A 21,475-nucleotide genomic window follows, 5' to 3' on the forward strand; every position below is an offset into this window, starting at 1 on the left:
ACAGAAGAGAACAAAAATGAAAAAGATAGAAAACACACACCACCACCACCACCACCACCACCACCACCAACAACAACAACAACAACAACAACTGTTCATATTAAACACACCAGGGGCTAGGTTGTTGTGGTGTACACCCTTAATCCCAGCACTCGGGAGGCAGAGGCAAGCAGATTTCTTATGAGTTTGAGGCCAGCTTGGTCTACATAGTAAGTTCTGGGTCAGCCAGTGCTACATAGACCTGTCTGTCTCAAAACCCTGTCTTAAACATACAAACAAAACAACAACAATAAAAAGTATACTGGAAAAGGTTAGTGTGTGTGAGTGTGTGTGTGTGTGTGTGTGTGTGTGTGTGTGTGTGTGTGTGTCTAGGGGTGGTGGTGGGAATCTGGCCGCTACGACACAGTACACAGTGAATGGGAGGAGAGAAGAGGCAGAGGCCAATCTGGAAGTTGCTGAAACATAGTGGGTGTGATAAGTCCTAACACAAGGGCATGAGTGACTGGTGAATTTTGCAGATGCTGAGAGGGAGAGCATAATAAAAGAAGGAAAGTATATTCTAGAAACAATCCTTTGTTGGATGTTATTGATTTCACAGAACGACCCTACCTGATACACAAACCACACTGGAATATTGTGCTTTTTCTACAAGCTCCTAGTTAGTTTAAACACGGGTCTCTCAAGCAGAAGTTACTCCCACTCATGTCTCTCAATCATCTAGCAGAGGAAGTAGATTTGTGTCCTTTAATGCTGCAGGACATAAAACATTGTGTCCTAGGCAGAATAGCAGCACTCTATCCTTAAGCACCTCATTGTCTCCTAAATGGCTCCAGCTACAAATACTCCATTGGCAAAAGGACTTTATGAAAACCTCAGGGCAGAAGGAACCATGGCCACCTTTGTGGGAGCCACGTACAAACCAGCTGAGAACTCACTTCACAATATCAAGCCGAAGCCGCTGGGAGCCTATCACATGGTAAGTACAACAGAAGTCAGGAACACTAAAGCACAGTGATATGGGGTTCAAGTGCCGACTCCTCCTTCTAAGACACATGACCTCAGGTAAGCTTCAGTTTCCTGTCCTGTCATGGGTACTACAGTACCACCTCACTGGGCTATGGTCAAAACTAATCCATGCAAAGCACTGTGAACCATGATGGGCACACCAGGAAATCTTCAGTGTGTACTCACTCACTGCTATTATCAACAGAATCAGGTCCATTTCCTGCTGTTCTCCCGTCCCCTACTGTACTGGGTACCTTGTGATGGAGAAGAAAAGGAGGGGGACACACATGGACAGATGTGTGATCTGAAGAGGCACAAACAGGCACTGTGGAGTAGAGGAGGAAGCCACTACTAGGTGACTAAAGAAAATGTTCCAGAAGAAGCAACAAGCATGGCCTAGGGGTTCTAACATAAAACCTTACCAGGGGCTTTGAGGGTTCTAGGACCCAGACAGCTGCCTGGAAGGCTGTGATGAGATAGCAGAGACAGGCTTGTCTTCTGCTGAAAAATGTCTATGCCCACAGGTAGGGGCAGAGTCCTCAAGACAGTCATTGAAGAACTAAGCCATAAGGGTTCTACTACCCTCAATCTCCTCCTCCTTGAAGCTGGGCTTGCGACTAAAGAACTCCTCAAACTAAGACCCTGTCTTAGACTCAGCTCCTTTCTCTGAACTTATAGATCTCTCTATCTTAGTTTCTTCGGCAAGATTCTGAGCTGGACCCTTGAGAGCACAGAGTACCCTCTTGTCAGTGTTCCCTTGGGACCTCTTACTCTGCTAGAAGCCAAGCAAATAAGAAACATCTGAGGAATGAACACCTGGCCCTGACTACAGTAGTGTCTTATCAAAAATAACCTAAATGCTTAAGGGTCTTCAAATAGTCTACAATGCCTCATAAAACTATGTAATTGTAATAATAGATCACACCTCACATTACCATCTGGTTTTAGCTTAGAAGGATATGATGACACAATCACAGTCATATAGAAAGCCAGGCCGAGGTCAGTCTGAGCTACACAGGAAGGAAAAGAAAGCTAGTGGCAGTAACTAATAAAAGCCAGGGCTTATGAATCAAGGACGTCTGACCTAGAAAAGGCCAACTCCAGTAAGCCTCTCACAATTCTTCCATCTGAACACATGGTGTATTCGACAAGGAAACAATATGCATTCAAAGTAGTTTTCTTTCTCTTTCTCTCTCTCTTTCTCTCTTTCTTTTGATAGGATCTATGAAACCCTGGCTGTCCTGGAACTCTCTGTGTAGACCAGGCTGACATCGAACTCAGAGAGCCACCTGCCTCTGACTCCTGAGTTCTGGGATTAAAGGTGTGCACCACTATATCTAGCTGAAAAAAAATATTTCTCTTAAGACATATGGTTCTTTTTAAAACAGTATAAACTCCAAGCATCATATAACCTGGATTCAAAGCTGTACCACATCAGCTATGATTGTAGGCAAGCTGCTTAGTTCCACCCAGAGCTGGTCAGTATCAACATGGCATACATCATAGAGACACATGCTACCCAGCACAGAACGAGAACTCAAGAGTACAGCAGACACTCTACCTGTCTGTAACCCCTGCAAGCAGGGCCTCTCTTTCCCCTTCCCAGTGACTAGTCTGTGCTCTGCACACACATACTGAACATTTATTGGGGGAGGAGTTGTTCAAACAAGTACTCAATGGTTTTTCTTTACCTGTTTAAAAAAATTTAACAGTTTAAGATGTCAGTAGTAGATACACACATGCAGACGGAGGGAGGGAGAGAGGGAATTTTTTTTTTAAAGATTTATTTATTATGTATATGGTCTGTGTCTGTATACCAGAAGAGGGCATCAGATCTCATTACAAATGGCTGTGTGGCACCATGTGGTTGCTGAGATTTGAACTCAGGACCTCTGGAAGAACAAACAACTCGTGCTCTTAACCAGTGAGCCATCTCTCTGGCCTGGGAGTTTTTATTTTCAGTGTGTGTGTATAGACTTGTACACATGAATGCAGTGCCCTCAAAGGCCAGAAGTGGTGTAGGGTTCCCTAGAGCTGGAGTAATAGGTTGTCGTGAACTGCTTTGTGAGTGCTGGGAATGAAACCCAGGTCCTGTAGAGCCATCTCTCCAGCCCTACAACAGTTCTTTAGCATGAATTCACTATTCTGAAACTCAGGCTCTTCTCTGTTTAAACAGACTACCAGGATTCTGTAAATAAAATTAGGTGATTTTTTTTTCTTAAAACTTCACATTTTGAGGTTGGGGATTAAGCTTAGTGGTAGAGCACTTGCCTAGCAAGGGCAAGACCTTGGGTTCAATCCTCAGCTAAAAATAAATAAATAAAACCTACTTCACATCTCTGTCTTTGCTCCTTGGCCATCACCACAATTAAAAGAACAATGCAATCACCTGGGAAAAGGATCAGACTACAAGTGCTGAATCAATAAAAATGTGATGCTCTATTCTGTGCACAGCCTCACATACTTTTTCCTATGTGTACAGTCATTTTAACAAAGCGTGCTGACAATATACGCATGCATGCACTATTCTATAACCTGCTTTTACTTATAATACAAAAATCTGTCTATGCCAAGAAGTAACACTGGTGCCAGGATTTCAGGATTTAGATCACTGTTTAACACTTGTTATGTAGAGACTAATGCCCAAATATTCTCAGTCCTCCAGCACTGAGCACTTAGGTTGTTTTCTGGCATTTCCATCATATAAACAATGAAATCCCTTATTTTTGAAGAGTTTTTCTGATTAATTCCTTAGAATATAATATATATATATATATATATATATATATATATATATTATTTTCAAGTATGTGTGTGTTGTGTGTTTATGTATGCATGCATATGTTTCTCTGTGTATATATGTGTATATGTTTATGTGAATATGTGTGTTTTTATGCGTGTCTCTCTGTATGTGTATATATATATATATGTATGTGTGCATGTATGTATGCGCATGTGTATATATGTGTGTGTGTATGCATGTGCACACTAACATCATTAGACCCATGATATTAATCAAAATTTTACCAGTTTGGTTTTGTAAACATGGGAAAGAAATTCTGTCACCACTATTTTTGGCCTATCTTGAATTTTCTGAACTGTTAAATATATGCAGAAGGACACTGTCTTTTTTGACAATCAGTTAAAAAAAAAAAAAGCCATGTGGTGGTGGTACACGCCTTTAATCCCAGCACTCGGGAGGCAGAGCCAGGTGGATCTTTGTGAGTTCAAGGCCAGCCTGGTCTATAGAGCGAGATCCAGGGAAGGTGCAAAGCTACACAGAGAAACCCTGTCTCGAAAAACCAAAAAGACAATCAATTAGACACTCAGGAAATATCAATTCTTAAACTTATGAACTTAAAGCTAGGCATGGTGGCAGCCATTTTTAACCCCACTCAAGGGGAAGAGGCAGGAAGACTGTGAGTTCCAGGCCAGCCTGGAGAATATATGGAGACCCTATCCCAAAAAACAAACAACAAAGAGAACAGGCTTTAATGCAACCGGAACTCTGATTATAAACTGACATATTCAGGAAGCAGTCTGCCTTCCCAAAGGAGGTGAAGAGGGATAGGGAGGCCACAGATCAGAAAGCGATAGATCTTCACGGGGTGTCTGTAGAAGAATGGATGTCAGGAGAAAACAGATGTTTTACTAATCACCTCAGAACCTCCTAAGGCAAGTGTCTAATATATGAACTACCAGGATGGTTCAAGACAACCTTTGTTAACCCATTTACCTTAATTATTTTCATTAAAGATGGGTACATAATAAGGGTCCAGAATTACAACTGTGAGCAACTCACCCATCCCAGTAGTAAGGTCCTTGAAATATGAAATACAATATTCCATATTAACACAATTTTACCCCAAAATGGCAAAAATTAATTTTGTAATACAATTGTCCCTTTGCAATCACTGTTAACATGAAGAGACTAGATGAAGAAGTACTAGCAGCATTAATGTGGTATTGAAGTCACACCTACACATCCTGTTCCATAGAAAATGGTTCTTCATTTTCAAGTTGTTCTGCTTTATTAAAGCTCATTACCATTTCTCTTTTAATAAGTGCTCTTTAAAGTCATTACCTGCAGTGAAGTTAAAGGCAGAGCTATTAAAAGGTTACTTTAATGTGAATAATGGCCTCCCGATATACTCAAGTTAATTACTATTGGAAACTGGTTTTATTTTAATTTAATGCTGAACGCTTAATGAAGGATCTGCCGGGGTAGCAAAACTGACAAAAATTATTCATGGTCAACAGACCTATTCTTGCTGTCTCATTTAAAGAGATAATATCCGTTTCTAGTTCGACATAACTGCATCTCAAGATCAAAATTACATCTTAACATTTTTCTCTGTATACCTAATTGAATATGAAAAATGTGTTTTTTAAAATATTCAACAGCATGTTAGACACAGCACAATCATCAGTCATAATGTAGCAGATCTTCAAACACATAGAAGGTGGAGAGGAATCTCAAAATCACTAAAGGAGAGAACAAGACAAACAGAAATTCATTCTTGGTCCTTTGTGCTCATATACACAAAGAGAAAAAGAAAAAGAAGAGAGAGAAGGCTAAAAAAGAGCTGAGTAGAAAGAGGAGGCTGAACCAAAGGGGAGATGGGACAGCCTCTGATAAGATGGAGAAGGAAACCAAGCCTCCAGCTTTGCAGGAAAAGCTGCAGAGACAAACCCCACGCTTACAGGAGAATGTGACACCACTTCTTCCCTTCTGCCAGCTTCAAGTCAAAGGGCGCCTTTTCCCCAAGATCCAGGAGATGGAGCCCAGGAAAGGGCAGAGCAGAGCACACTTTTAAAGACAGGCTGAGAGCAGTGGCCAATGTGAGAGTGTTTCCTTCCCCAATCCAACTTTATCTAAGAAGACATCTACAGCATTTGCACATTAGAACAACTGGCTCATGTGAGACTAAATGTCAGCACCCCTCTGCCACTGATTTACCTTGTAAGCAGGCTTTGGCATGTAAACACTAGCAAGCACTGTTCTCATTACATAAGTTATTCTGAAAGAACCCTGACAAAGTTGATCCTAATGTTACTTCAGAAACAACACCTTGCAAAATACCTATCTGTGTCTATTTGCTATACTGGGATTGTATCTAGGGTCTTCCACTTGGTAAACAAGCATTTTTCTTTTTTCTTTTTAAGCAAGGTCTCATCTATGGCCATACCACCCTAAATGCACTGGATCTTACCTGAAACAAGGTCACACTAAGTTGTACAGACTGGCTTTGAACTCACTCTCTAGCCAAAGGGTACCTTGAGCTTCTTCTACCTCAGCCTGCACCCTATGCCTGGCAAAAGTGACATGCCAGCTATCTTAATGTCAATCAAGAGTGAACTCCTAACATCTTCTATTAACACTGGAGTGTTCTATTTTAAAAATGCATACATTATTAATATTAAAGAACTGTTTATCCTATGACAAGGCCTCTGGAAAGTAAAAAGACACGCCTTTATCCCAGCACGCAAGAAGAAGAGACAGGTAGATCCCAGAATTCACGGCAAGCCTGGTCTACACAACAAGTTCCAGCACAGCTGGGGCTACACAGAAAAACCCTGTCTTGAAAAAACAGACAAAAACAAAGAATTCCTGTGGGTAGGGTAATATTAAAATTTAGCCAGACACAGTCCCATAAAAATGCAATCTCAGAACAGGGTCCAGCCTATACTACACAGCAAGAGCCTGTATCAGAAAAAGAAGGTAAGAAGCCAGAGTCTCACGATCATCAGTGACACACCAGATAGCAGCTGTGAGGAACAGGCAGACAACACAGGCCAATTTATAGGACTGGACACAAAACAGAACATCAGTAAATGCAGCTACATTGGTGCTAATAAAGCTTTCTTTAAACGGGGCTTAAAACACTGCTCTTAATTGGGCTGCTTTATAGGAACTGAGCTTCTAAACTAAAACAGTATTCTATTAGAATGCTTGTTTTGACGCTGTGTATTCAATACAATAGAGGGGAGGGGAAGAAAGGTTATTATGGCCAAAATAAGAGAGGACAGAACAGAAAATGCCCTTGCAAGTTATTGTTTTGATGCTGTAATTAGGAAGGGAAAATGAAAGTCAGCAAAGCACAGTTTTAGGAAAGTGGTTATTAGATTTTCTTCTTTCCACTGTGGAAAGTCCTTCCTATTGAAGAAGGCAGTGAAATTTTATCACAGCTATTGCTATTCATAAATCTTATATCTATTTTAATTCAATCTGGCCCTAGCCTCAGAGTCGCAGCACCACAATTTGATTACTATAACCATACTTTTTAACTGCTGTCAGGAAAGACAGCGCCTACACAAACATCTGCCGGAACACATGCCTGCACTCTCCAGCACGAGCCTTAAATCACATACTGGTGATGAATCTTTATCTGACACTAATACTTTTTAACTTCATACAGACAATTAAAATGAATTGTAGCTAAATGCACATATAACAAATCAACTTAATCTTTGTTGCATAGTAGTGTATTTTGCAAATTCCCTAAACTTACTTTCTTACCTGTATCTCTATCTAGGTGTTAGACTTCAACATAACAGACGAGAGCAAGCCATGAACAGAACACAGCTCTCAGGTTGGGCCCTGTCTTGGAGCTGCAGGCCTCAAAGAATACAGACACCTGAAATTTACCAGTACCATTTAACATTTTTCATATTTATGTGTGGAGAATGTCATTCTGGGCTACATTACAAGAGTGAACAAAACTGAGCCTCTGCTCTCTAGAAATTACACAACCGAAATTCAGACAACTGAGAGCCACCTCTGCCTGCCGTTCACCACTGAGTCCTCACAGCCCAGAATCCTCCACACCAGTCTCTACTACAGGCTCATTTGAGTTACTCTACAGTTTGCTGTTCATGGGTCTATTCCTCTCTGACTCTGATGCACTCCAAGCCACAAACCACTATAAGGGTCCCTGGCAATGAGTATAACCCTGAAGGTAAAGACTGTTTCTAGGCTGAGGACATAGCTCAGTGGTAACATGTTAGAGGGGTGGAGAAGGCTCCTTCACTTACTGGCTATATTTCCTTAAAGTTCCTCCAGAGGTTAGCTACATCTTATCGGCAAAGCTGCTATGCAATGTTTAAAATGAACCAATCCAGGGTGGTTGTTTAGTGAGCCACTTGCTGGAATGGACAGGTAGGTGGGCAGAGACCAAGGGTGAGTCCATCCTCAGTCCTGCACACCAGGAAGATCGATGGAAAGAGACAAAGCTTGTGGAGCAAACACTGGAGTCTACATGTGAGCATTCCCCCTAAACCAGCCCTAATCTTAATATTCCCTTCTTACCTGTGAGGGTGCTGAGACTTACAAAGACAATGACTTAATCCAACCACACAGCTGGCAATAACACCTAAACTGGTCTGTCAGATTTCTAGGTCACTGGCAAAGAAAAAAACTTGCTTTTCAATTTGGAAAATTTTCAAATATAAACTGTTTTCCCCCTTCCTAACGATGAAGAAAAGCAAAATACAGCTGTGACACCAGACTGAAGAAAAGAGAGTTTATTCAGCTCTGAATGTACTGATGTGGTACCCTCTGTCAGCCTTCGTCCTCATCTGTAAAACGAGGTAACAAACCCTGAGCCACAACACACAAGCACGTGCACACACAAGAGTTCCAAGAGGTTAAGATTTCTCATTTACAATCCTCTACATGACACTACTATCCACCATCATGGAACTACAGATCCTTCTAGGCCGATTCTTAGAACTATGAAGAAACCAAAGCTCTCAGGTAAGAAATGGTGTGTAAAGACCTCCGAGAGAAGAATGGCACAGTCACAACTGACACGTCTGTGACTCCGTATCTGTGTTCCTATTAACACATGGTCTTCTGGCCCTGGAATGCAACTTTTGTCAACAGGAATAACGCTAAGACAGAAAATTAGCTGGTGGCAGGGGCGCACGCCTTTAATCCCAGCACTCGGGAGGCAGAGGCAGGTGGATCTCTGTGAGTTTGAGGCCAGCCTGGTCTACAGAGTGAGTTCCAGGACAGCTAGGGCTGTTGCACAGAGAAACCCTTTCTCAAAAACCAAACCAAAAAAAAAAAAGAGGAAATGGAAAATGTGAATATAGTATAATCTCAAAATATAAAGAAACAACTTTAAAGAATGGATATTAATCAGAGTGCAGTAGTGCATGCCAATCAACACATAATTAATGTGTGTGCAGTAGAAAACTGAGGAAGAAGTGTCACCTGAGCCAACCAGTTCAAACTAGAACACCTGGACAAAAAGAACAATGAGCTCTCTGGATTCTGTTCTGGCTGGGGATCTGGTTGGGGATCTCAAGCTGGTATCAGAATGTCACATTAGTAAGCCAGGACCTAGAATATCGACTGCAGTTCATACTGAGCAGGGTGGAGGGGGAATGCCACAAGTAAGGGTGTTCCCCAGGCTTTCCCTGGCACCTCAAAGCTCAGAATACACTCCAGCGGGGGGTAGGGGGGGGTGGGGAGGCACGCCTGTAATCCCAGCACTTGAGAGGCTGACACAGGCAGAGATCTCTGTGAGTTCAAGGCCAGCCTGGGCTACAAATCGAGTTCCAGGAAAGGCGCAAAGCTACACAGAGAAACCCTGTCTCAAAAGACCAAAAAAAAAAAAAAAAAATCATTCCAGCCAGACTTCCTCTACTAACCTGGTAATGAATTAAGGAGACAGTAGTTCTTCAACAGTAACCTTGTTAGGCCAGAAACATACCCATGCTTGACTTCTTAGTTCACTACCCTCCAAGAATTACTATCAACATATTTTATTAAGTGATATAGCTCCACCTCTCTATACCAACCATCAAGTCTAACCATTTTTATATACTAGATATCATCTGAATTTATCCACTCCAATTCCATTGTCAATTCAGTCCAGGGTGAAACCTTTCTTGATTGGTTTCTTTATCCTCACAGACCCTGCTCAAGTATACTCTATTCAGCAGACTCCCAGTGCCATTTGGATACACAGATCTGAAGGGCTGTGGTAAAAGGCTCAGAGGCAGAACACCTAAATGGCATATGGGTTTAACAAAACTACCCCTCCCCCTCAAATCAGCTTACCTCATGGCTCCATCTGAACCTGTTCAAGGCTTCTCAGTACTACGTTAAAAAAAAAAAAACACTTCTCTCAGCCATCCATTGCCTGCCTCAGCCGCCTCACCTTACATCATCACCTGGGGAAATCCAATCATATTCCTGGTCCTCACACCAGCTGTACAAACCTGTCTTTGCCCTTTATTTAAGACAAACCTACAGAAATACATCTCCTTGCTGGTGGCTGTACTATGATTCAAGTGTGATATTCCCATCAGATCGGAAGTCAGGACCATGTGCTCACCACTATCCAGACTGCTACATACTAGAACCTCTCCACAGAAAGTGAGTGAGTGGCAATAAGGCATGAGGAAAGTAAACTAAACATCTCTTAGCACCAGCCATGACCAGACACTCCACTGAATCCTCACAATACTTTAGTCTACCATTAACTTTGTTTCTGAACATAAACACAAGCATGGGGGCTCATGCCTGTATCCCCAGTACTTAGGATGCTGAGGAAGGAGGATGATAAAGGGAAAGTATCTCATCAAAAGATGACTAATGAAGCTGATTGTTCTATCAGTACACCATTAAGTGGGAAAGGTAGTGAACAGCTGTCACCTTGTTTTAAGAATGGACTAACAAATTCTGTCTATGAAAAGGAATGCTGGCAAAATATAGTCACAGAAATAAGGCAAGTGAATAGCTACTGATGTCATGCTGGTATTTAGTCTTCATTGTTTTTTGTAAAAAATAGTATGTAAAGTCAGGTGTGATAGAGCATGTCTTTAGTCCCAGTACTCAGAAGGCAGAGAAGCAGGTGGATCTCTGTTCAAGGCCAGCTTGGTCTATGTAGGAAGTTCCAGGACAGGAAGAGACCATGCCTCAATGACTGATTGATAGATAGATAGATAGATAGATAGATAGATAGATAGATAGAAAGAAAGACAGACAGACAGACAGACAGACAGTGAGTGAGCGAGCAATCGAGGGAACAGAATAAGGTCAATGAAAGAACAAGACACCTCCTAAACAAAACCTCCCAGGACACCCCACATTCCTCTCTTACTGGGAACTTACTGTGACCCTCAGGAGAACCATTATTAAAGGAGATGCAGGGGGAGGGTGAGAAGAGGCTAACAATTCAGTCAACCTCATTCTCAGCCACTGTTTCCCTGGGGGTGGGAGAGGGAAGGTGGGCATGCTACTTTGGACAGGTAGAGGAAGAGGAAAGAGAGAAGGCTGTTGGAGAAATGGACAGCCAACACTCAACACCTAAACTGTCGTGGCTTTAGAAAACACTATGAAGCTAAAACAGCTCAATATATTAGAAGGGCTCGTTCCCATGGCGATAGCAAGTTCTCCAGGTTCAGAGTGAGGAGCGCTTCATTCTATGGCTGTTTTTGTTGTTGATATTTATTTTTATGTATATGGGTGCTTTGCATGCATTTATAGCTGTGCACCACAGAGACGGGAGTTAGAGCTGGTTGTTAGCTCCATATGGGCACTAAGAATGGAAACTGGCTCCTCAGGTCCTTGGCAAGAGCAGCCAGTGCTTTTTATTTATTTGTTTGTTTGTTTATTTATTTATTTATTTTTTGGTTTTCTGAGGCAAGGTTTCTCTGTATAGCAGCCCTAGCTGTCCTGGAACTCACTCTGTAGACCAGGCTGGCCTTGAACTCACAGAAATCCTCCTGCCTCTGCCTTCCAAGTGCTGGGAGGCATTTATAAAGGCATGCACCACTATCACCCTGTAGCAGCTGGGTTCTTAATCACTAACCACTAAGGCATCTGTCCAGTCCAACTGTTTTTTAAAAAACATGGTTTCAATTCATTGAACTTTTCTAAGTGTATAACATTTCTTTATGACATCATTCTTTTCTGTAAAAGTTTCAAGTGACTTTCTTTGAAGAGAGCTATTTAATGCCAATGATTGTAGGAAACATTTGTTCATAATTATCCAGACATCCGACTAGAACAATGCTGAAACAAGAGCAGCATGCAAAAATGTATTTAAGGACTATCATCCCAAAATGCTGCTAAAAGCTATTAACCAGTATGTGTTAATTGCCACGGCATTCATATTAATTTTCACTTCAGGCTCGACATTGTGGAATATTTCCCCTGATACATTTTAAACAAAGTTTAATTTAAGGAACTGCTTCTATCAACACTTATGAAAATTAACAGCCAAGCAATTAGCACTCGTGAATTATCCCCTCCCCCACGCCCTCTGCAGTTTCTACTGGAGGAGTGGCTACTTTCTAACAAGTTAACACAAAGTAACAGCTGTTGGTGGGAACCAGACCTCTTTTGCTCCTTCAAGCCCTTGTCAAGAAAACACGCACCTCACGTTTGGGGAATAGTATTTAGCTATGTCACAGTAGGTAGGATACCTAGTGTTCTATTACAACTGCCAAGCAATTACTAATGCCCGACTATCTTTCTGACTGATTTTTAGTAGTCATTACCTTCAAATCAATAAGTAAATGAATATGTAAATAAATAATTGTTTACTCTTCCTAAGCCTACAGCACCACCTGAATCCCTAGTCAGAACTGTCAGGGTGAGTATCCCCCTGCCTCTGCCTCCTGAGTGCTGGGATTAAAGGGGTGTACCACCACACCTGCCTTAGATCCACTTCTTTAAACATCAAGTTTGAGCTGGGGATGCAGACCAGTGGTCGAACATTTGCTTAGCACGCATGTGTAAGAGACACTGGGTCAATCTCTAACACCATGGTGTGGGGCATGACTCTGTACCTTCCCTCTCCCACAAGAACCCACTCTCATCACCTCCAAGCATCTGGAAGCACAGTCCATTTCTCCACAAAGTAAAATCAGAACTGGAGTAGAAAGTTTCTGATCTCAAGAAAGTTTCTGATCTCAACCTACAGCAGAGGTTGTGTTGTGCTCTATGAGAAAGCTTTCTCCGAGTGTGTTTCTGTAGCTCAGCAGCAGAGTGTCTGTCTGGCACACAGGAGGCCCAGAGTCCATCCTCCCACCAATAAACAAAAAAGGCTTCCTGCAGATGCTGAGCTGGATTGGGCCTCTTCAGACAAAACATCACCTACAGCTCCTCGAAGTCTGCCTTGAACTTCCTTCAAATGTTCAGGTTCCAAACCAAGGTAGACAGCATCATCTATTTGCCAAAGGCATAATATAAACACTGAGCCTGACATGTCTCTCCCTCCAAACCATCAAAAATCCTAACCAAGGTCTAACAGACCTCCCAATTCCATGCTTTAATATTAACCGCCAAAATTTTTTTTATAAATTTTTAGCCAACCATAGGAACCAAAACTTACTTGAAAATACTTTAATTCAGGAAAAAAATTCGAAGAGATGCTCACCCTTAGACTCACTAAAACCAACAACCCAAGTCTGCAACACTGTTAAAGACACTAACTATGCTTGCATAACTACCCTGAGACCATCGTTCCGTACCCGGAACAAATCCTTTCTTCCAAGTCAACACAGTACATGTTAAGGAGGGCTGCACAGCCACTAGTCTCTTGAGGAAATACATAATTAAGTAGTTTTTTAGCATATTTAATTAGACCCCAAACTCCTCCTGTCCCCTTCTCTCCCCAATTATGTACCATTTGCCCAAGAGACCTAAGCAACTCAGTTAATTATGTAAATAAGGCAAGCACTGTTCCCAAGGAGAGCATCATGAGTATTTGGAAAATGGGAAAAAAAAATGTATAAGTTTTAGTGGCTTTAAAAATTCTTTTCAAATACATATATATTTATATACATGTAGGTACATTACATATATTAAATACATAGAAAACCCTTACATTTGAGACAAAACATGTAGTCTAAATAACAAGATGATGAATCATTAAGACAGAGCTCTCATTTCAATTCTTAAATATGAGCTGAATAAAAATAAAATAATTTTAAGTTACAACAGTAACAAAAATTTAGTACTGATTGTCAGGTGATTTACAGGGAGAATCCATCTGGAAATGATTAAAGTCGACTGTCACAGAAAGGCTTTACTATCTGAGGGCTGACATACTCTCAACTCTGGAGGCGGCCATGGCACTGTTAGCACCACTACAGTCCCATTATTATGCAATCATGGAATGCTAATTTGATCATTTGAGGTGTTATTTGAATAGTCATTTTAATTTCTAGGTTACAAAAAGGCTTGACTCAAGTATAATTCTCTATTAATCACTGAGATGCCATTGACTATCATATTGATGCCTTTCACAAAGATAAAGACTGATTTAATATGTACAGTACAATATCCTTCAAATATTAGCCATTTTCATTACGTATCTGCCAAAGGCATCAATATTAAATAATAGATGAGAACAAGGGTTTAATTGTATTTTAGCATTGTAATATATGGGGTAATAATAAAATAGCAGGCACTGTAAGACAGACGTATCGATGTATAAATCCTTCTCAATCAATGCTCACTCTCTACAGATTACCAAAAGGTTCACGAAGCCAAAGCATAGGAACTTAAATGTAAGCACACATCTAACAAAAATGCTGGCAGGACTAAGGAAATGGCTTTTTTGTTGTTTCTACTGTCTCCCTGGGTTTTAGCTGCATGGACCAGGCAATGTTCACAACTCTCAGACAAATTCCGACAAATCCAAACCCAAGCTAACGGTAAAAGGGACATTCTAGAAAGTATTTTTTATAGCCTGAGCTAGTTTGTTGGCATGGAATCACAAATTATTCTATCAGCTTTATCAACAAACAATGAGACTGTATCAGCTACAGAAGCAGGTAAATTCCAGCCATGTCCCAACTCAGGATAGCTTCTTACCCATCTAAACAAACACTCTATAGTACAGCTGGAGACATCCCAGGGTCCTGGGGAGCCTTCCTTCTTTTCCCTACATTCCACAGAACTACATAGCATGGGATGACTAAAGAGAAGAGGAGAGCAAAGGACACCTGGAAGTGACTGATAGTGCTTTTTTTGGGTGTTTCTGGAGGAGTTCATGATCATCTGAGGACCTGTAGGTTACTAATGTGTTCCTAGCTCCTCTTCTCCACCCTCACTGATACATTAGCCTTACCGCCAATGGCCACTTGCTGACTTCCACCTATGGAAACCAGAAACAAGGTCTGAGATAAGCTGTTTCCAGAGAGAAAGATCTCTTTGCTCAGAGATAATAACTGACAGAACTAGTGTATGAGGAAGAAAAATGCAAACATGAGCAAAGCACTGCCATTTATTAATTGCAACAGTGTTGAAATAAGACAAATTGCATATGACCCTCGAGGCAGCAAGTTATCACTCAGCAACCCCACACTACTGCCAGGCAGCAAACACAGTGGCAATAAATTAAGAAATCAACTGTCTCCTATAAAGGCCCTGCTCAGCTCAAAACTGAGGCTCATAACAGCACCAGGCTCCTCCTGAAACAGTGGCCATTTTTCTAGAGAGAAAATAAATATACTTTTATAAAAGCAAACTGTTACTATAAACAGGAAAAATAAAAGTCACCTATTCTGGCAGTATCCAATAAGACCCTCCAACAGTGCAAGACCAAATGCAATGACCTGGATATCTGCAGGGAAGGACCTCACAATTTCTACAGTTGTGGGCAGTAGACAGGACAATGTACACTACCTCCCAAAGCCACTCTAAGTCTTCCCAACACAACTGCTTCATCAGTCCACTCAGCACAAACTCAAGTACAAGGTGATGAAACAGGTAAATAAACAGGGACATACTGTCCTCCTTTGCTTCTACTCATATGTACTCATACATGTGTGCATAGATTACATACATTAGAGGGAGAGACTTCTACCCATATGTACTCATATATGTGTGCATAGATTATATACATTAGAGACTTCTACCCATATATACTCATACATGTGTACATAGAGTATATACATTTAAGAGACTTCTATCCATATGTACTCATATATGTATGCATAGATTATATACATTAGAGACTTCTACCCATATATACTCATATATATGTGCATAGATTATATACATTAGAGAGAGACTTCTACCCATATATACTCATACATGTGTGCATAGATTATATACATTAGAGACTTCTACCCATATATACTCATGTATGTGTACATAGAGTATATACATTTAAGAGACTTCTACCCATATATACTCATACATGTGTGCATAGATTATATACATTAGAGACTTCTACCCATATATACTCATGTATGTGTGCAAAGATTATATACATTAGAGAGAGACTTCTACCCATATATACTCATACATGTGTGCATAGATTATATACATTAGAGAGAGACTTCTACCCATATACACTCATACATGTGTGCATAGATTATATACATTAGAGACTTCTACCCATATATACTCATGTATGTGTGCATAGATTATATACATTAGAGAGAGACTTCTACCCATATACACTCATGCATGTGTGCATAGATTATATACATTAGAGAGACTTCTACCCATATACACTCATACATGTGTGCATAGATTATATACATTAGAGACTTCTACCCATATATACTCACGTATGTGTGCAAAGATTATATACATTAGAGAGAGACTTCTACCCATATATATTCATACATGTGTGCATAGATTATATACATTAGAGAGAGACTTCTACCCATATACACTCATACATGTGTGCATAGATTATATACATTAGAGAGAGACTTCTACCCATATATACTCATACATGTGTGCATAGATTATATACATTAGAGAGAGACTTCTACCCATATATACTCATACATGTGTGCATAGATTATATACATTGGAAAGACTTCTACCCATATATACTCATACATGTGTGCATAGATTATATACATTAGAGAGAGACTTCTACCCATATATACTCATGTATGTGTACATAGAGTATATACATTTAAGAGACTTCTACCCATATATACTCATACATGTGTGCATAGATTATATACATTGGAGAGACTTCTACCCATATATACTCATACATGTGTGCATAGATTATATACATTAGAGAGAGACTTCTACCCATATATACTCATACATGTGTGCATAGATTATATACATTAGAGAGAGACTTCTACCCATATATACTCATATATGTGTGCACAGATTATATACATTAGAGGGAGAGAGAAATTTTCTTTTTATTGGGTTGAGAGACAAGTTCTTGCTATATAGCTCAGGCTGGCTTCAAACTCACCATCCTTTTGCTCTGGCACATTGAGTGTTAGGATTGTAGGTGTGTACAATCACACTCAGCTGTGTGTGTGTGTGTGTGTGTGTGTGTGTGTGTGTGTGTAAAAATATGTGTCTGGGAGAATTAAAGCAGTCCTGGACTGTAAGTACAGGAAGGAAGGAAAGAGTGCACAGGCTTTTGTGTTAGCCCTCCTAAATACTACTAGGGAAACAATGAACCCACCTTCTTACCTTTTGTATCTATGGTCCTGGGAAATGTGGTGTTCTACAATACTGAGGCAATTTTAAAACCTAAATCTAATAATAATGAATGATGATGATGATACCAACAATAAGCCCCCTCTGTCTCAGGTAAAGGGACACAGCCTCTTTATTGAACTTACCTTGCCATCAAACTTGGAATACTCATTAAAGGGGTTATTCAGCTGCAGAGGGCACTGCTCCAGGCGTACAGACAATATGGACTGCTTGCGTGAACTTGGAGGCTTCTCTTTGAGGGATTTTTTTTCAAACAGTGACTTTAATTCCTGGGCTGAGATAGAAAAGGATAAAAAAGTCTCTGTCACTGTGTACAGTTTGTCCACTCTTCTTCAAGCCTTCCTCTGGATCCTAAGGAGGACATGTGGAGGAACAGAACTAGCCCCTCACACACACTTAAGGGTCTGTGCACAGAGAAACGTGCAGCCCTGGACTGTGGAAGGAAGAGTCACTGCAATGGAACAGTCATTCCAAGAAGAGTGCTCACAGCTGCAACACCCGGATGCAGCAGCAGCCACTGCTCTATGACACGAGGTACTCTACCTCGCTGGGCGAGTCACCCTAGAAAACCTCAGAGCTCTCGGGTGACCTACTGGTATATGATTTTAGAATCTAGATCTTTAAGGTCAAGGTCCATTCCCACTTTCCAATGATACCCAGCATAAAACAGAGACAAGGAAAAAGAGGAACAAAGAATCAGCATTCATTATGCATGCCAACACAGCTTATTAAATCTTTGTAACAAGCCTGTGAAGAGTGTTGTAGTACTGCCAATTCCGTCAACAGGAAAAAACATGAAAACTAGCTTGGAATAGTCTTTTTTTTTTTTTTTTTTTTTTTTGGTTTTTTGAGACAGGGTTTCTCTGTATAGTTTTGGTGCCTGTCCTGGATCTCACTCTGTAGCCCAGACTGGCCTTGAACTCACAGGGACCTGCCTGGCTCTGTCCCCCAAGTGCTGGGATTAAAGGCGAGCACCACAGCTGCCCGGCTTGGAATATTCTTGTTAGGCCTAACTCTTGCAACCAGGTAAACTGCAAGGCTGGGATCTACACCAATGGAGACACAAATGAACACATAACATACTCAATAAAACTTGCTGCATAAATTAGTGAATAATGATTGAATGGATACAAATTAAATTAAATCAACTCAGAATCTTCAGCTCTTATTCATCACTGAATCAAGACAGTTACACATCTTCACGAAGATCATTTAACTCTCTAAATTCACCTGGACATCCATCAAGGTGGTAAGTATATGGCAAGTACATGGGGACTATCATATGTTGTGGGATATTTGTACACTGTGTGAAGGTGTATTGCTGTGATTGATGTAATAAAAAGTTGAATGGGCAACAGCTAGGCAGGAGGTATAGGTGGGAATTCCAGGGAGAGAAGGAAGAGGAGGAGGAAGAATCTAGGAGGGCAGAGTCGCCAGACAGACAGAAAGAAAACAGGAGGTGCAAGATCAAAGAGAGGTAATGCCACATGATAGAACGTAGATTAATATAAATGGGTTGTTATAAGAGCTAGTTGAAACAAGTCTAAGCTTTCATAATTACTAAGAAGTCTCTGTGTCATTATTTGTAAGCTGGCAGCCAAAAGAAATAGACTACACTTGGTGCCCAACTCGAGGCATGTAAATCCACATAGGGCCTGAGAAAGCTGGGGGGAAAAAAACAAACAAAACAGAACTAAGTTCCAAGTAGGCTCAGTGCTTGCAGCATACACAGGGCAGCTCTTTGAAGAGGTCCTGCTACCAAACACGTGAATGCAGTTTATGAGCAGTGGTAGTGCACTACTCAGTGGTGCCTACTTAGAAACATCTACCACAGCATGGACCAGAAACTTCCCAGAGGTGGGGCACATATACTGGCTCTAGGCCGGGCCTGCGGGTATGAGATTCCACTCTCACCAACAAGAAGGGGGCAAAGCCAGCTGCCAGGCCGTGTGCTAAACGGAGCCATGAATGTGGAGGGCCTAGCTGCCACGTAGCTGTTGTAAGATAGGTCATTGTGACTGGTTTAATAAAGAGCAGAATGGCAATAGCCAGGCAGGACTACACAGGAGGTTAGGTGGGACTAGGACAGATTGGTCCAGGGAAGAAGAAAGGTGGGGGTGCCAGCTGGGTGCACAGGAAGTAGGACATGCAAGAGGAGAGGGAAAAGCCCACAAGCCACAGGACAGCATGGAGATGACTAGAAACATAAGAACTAGAGGGACAAGCCTAAGCTTAGGCTGAGCATTCATAATTAATAACTAGTCTCTATGTCATGATTTAGGGGCTGGTGATCCAAAAGAGCCTGCTACACTTAGCAGTTTAAAGTTTGGCTCATATGGTCAGAGAATGCTGTACAGGCACAGAAAGTCAGGTCCAGACCAAAAACAACTCTGAACAGATATAGTATGCTTAAAAATGTGCTTAGATGCTGAAGAAAGAAAAGAAAATGGTTATAGACAGTCATAGAGAAAAATAAATAATTTAAAAATAATAGATGTGGCTGCAGAGATGGCTCAGTGGTTAAAAGCACTGACTGTCCAGAGGACCCGGGTTCAATTCCCAGCACCCACATGACAGCTCACAACGGTCTGTAACTCCAGCCCTAGGGCTACTAAAACACAAATGTAAACATAAAATACGTTAAGTTATTTTTTAAAAAATAACAGAAAGTCTTTAAAGAGAAGGTAAAGCAATATAAAAAAGAAAAGCCACATAAAGATGGGAAATACACGGGGTTATCTAGATCCTGTATGGTGCTTTGTTGACTTTGAATTTCTTAAATGCTAATAAACAAAAAAAAAATAGCTGCTGAGACACACTGGATTATGTAAACTAAATTAAACCAACATGTGTATTTTAAGAATGTCTTCACTCCAGAATGGAAGTCAAAAAGTATGTTGTGTTGGGAGAGAGATTATGCCTTTGTTTCCACAGGAAACATAAAGTTATGGCTCTCTTCAAAAATTAATGAAGATCAAACTTGATTGGGGGAAATTTCCTGAAAAATCTTGACTACAGACATGAAAAAAGAAACCAAGGAAGACTACAGGACTACCATGAATATGCTGATCCATACACTATGGGAACAGCTCTGAGACCAGATGGAACATGATAAATCTTGCTGGCTGCAGAGTCCTTATGACTTATTATTACATGTCATGCTTTCATATAGCATGGATAGAGGTTTGGTAATACACTCCAAATGGACTTACAAAGTTGACAGATGCCTTTTACCTGCTCAAACATAAAGCAAAAAAATCACCTTTGACTGACTTGTACACACTGCATATTCCATAGTCCTACTAATACAAATATCAATGTTACTTTTAAAAGTTTATGTGTTTTCAAAAAAAAAAGAAAAAAGAACCAGACATCAATAAAGACAAACAGCCCAGGTGATCTAGCCTCTCAAAATGTTGTAGTTTCCTCAAAATTCTATATCCAGAACAACTTCAAAGCTGCTAGCTGAGATGGTCCAGACTCACAGACTATCCAGCCAAAACTTCAGATAAGCCTTGAACTTTCCCATCACACCAAGACTGGACAACAAACAGCTAGTTCTTCCAGGACTTGACCATTATCTCAATTTTCTCAGGGTCCCCCTAAAGATGCTGCCACTCCCCAGACACCAAGAAGAAGCCTAGAGGACACGATATCCACATTCTCAAGAGGTGGGGTGGGTGGTTTTTGGTCATTCAGTGGGTAATGGATGTTTGTCATCATTTAGAGGGGTTGGTTACAAGTTGTTATTGGCAATGGTCAGGAAAAAAATTGAACAAAGATTAGATTCAGAGATCTCTTTCTGGAAGAAAAAGTGGAGATACAGAATGATGGGACAAAAGGGTGGATTGCTGAGTCTACTTTTGAATAACCACTAGTCTCAAATATTTCACACTGGTATAAATTTTGTATATTGATACAAATGTAAGGTTATTTTTGTTACAGTGTATACATGATTCTAGTCTTGTTTAAGACATTGTGCCTATGCATTCATTTGAAACTGTAACATAA

At 40.8% G+C, this 21,475-nt stretch overlaps 1 protein-coding gene across 4 annotated transcripts in view; it reads right to left on the minus strand.

Moving 5' to 3' along the window:
* Mapkap1 (MAPK associated protein 1) overlaps positions 1 to 21,475 on the minus strand; it is a 207,119-nt gene that overhangs the window by 150,730 nt on the left and 34,914 nt on the right. For all 4 annotated transcript variants that reach the window (XM_036185132.1, XM_036185133.1, XM_036185130.1 and 1 more), the window contains exon 4: positions 17,590 to 17,738. In XM_036185132.1, coding sequence (XP_036041025.1) covers positions 17,590 to 17,738 — 149 coding nt within the window. The remainder of the gene's footprint in view (positions 1 to 17,589; positions 17,739 to 21,475) is intronic.

The sequence above is a fragment of the Onychomys torridus genome, chromosome 4 (genome assembly GCF_903995425.1).
Source record: "Onychomys torridus chromosome 4, mOncTor1.1, whole genome shotgun sequence".
NCBI lineage: Eukaryota > Metazoa > Chordata > Mammalia > Rodentia > Cricetidae > Onychomys > Onychomys torridus.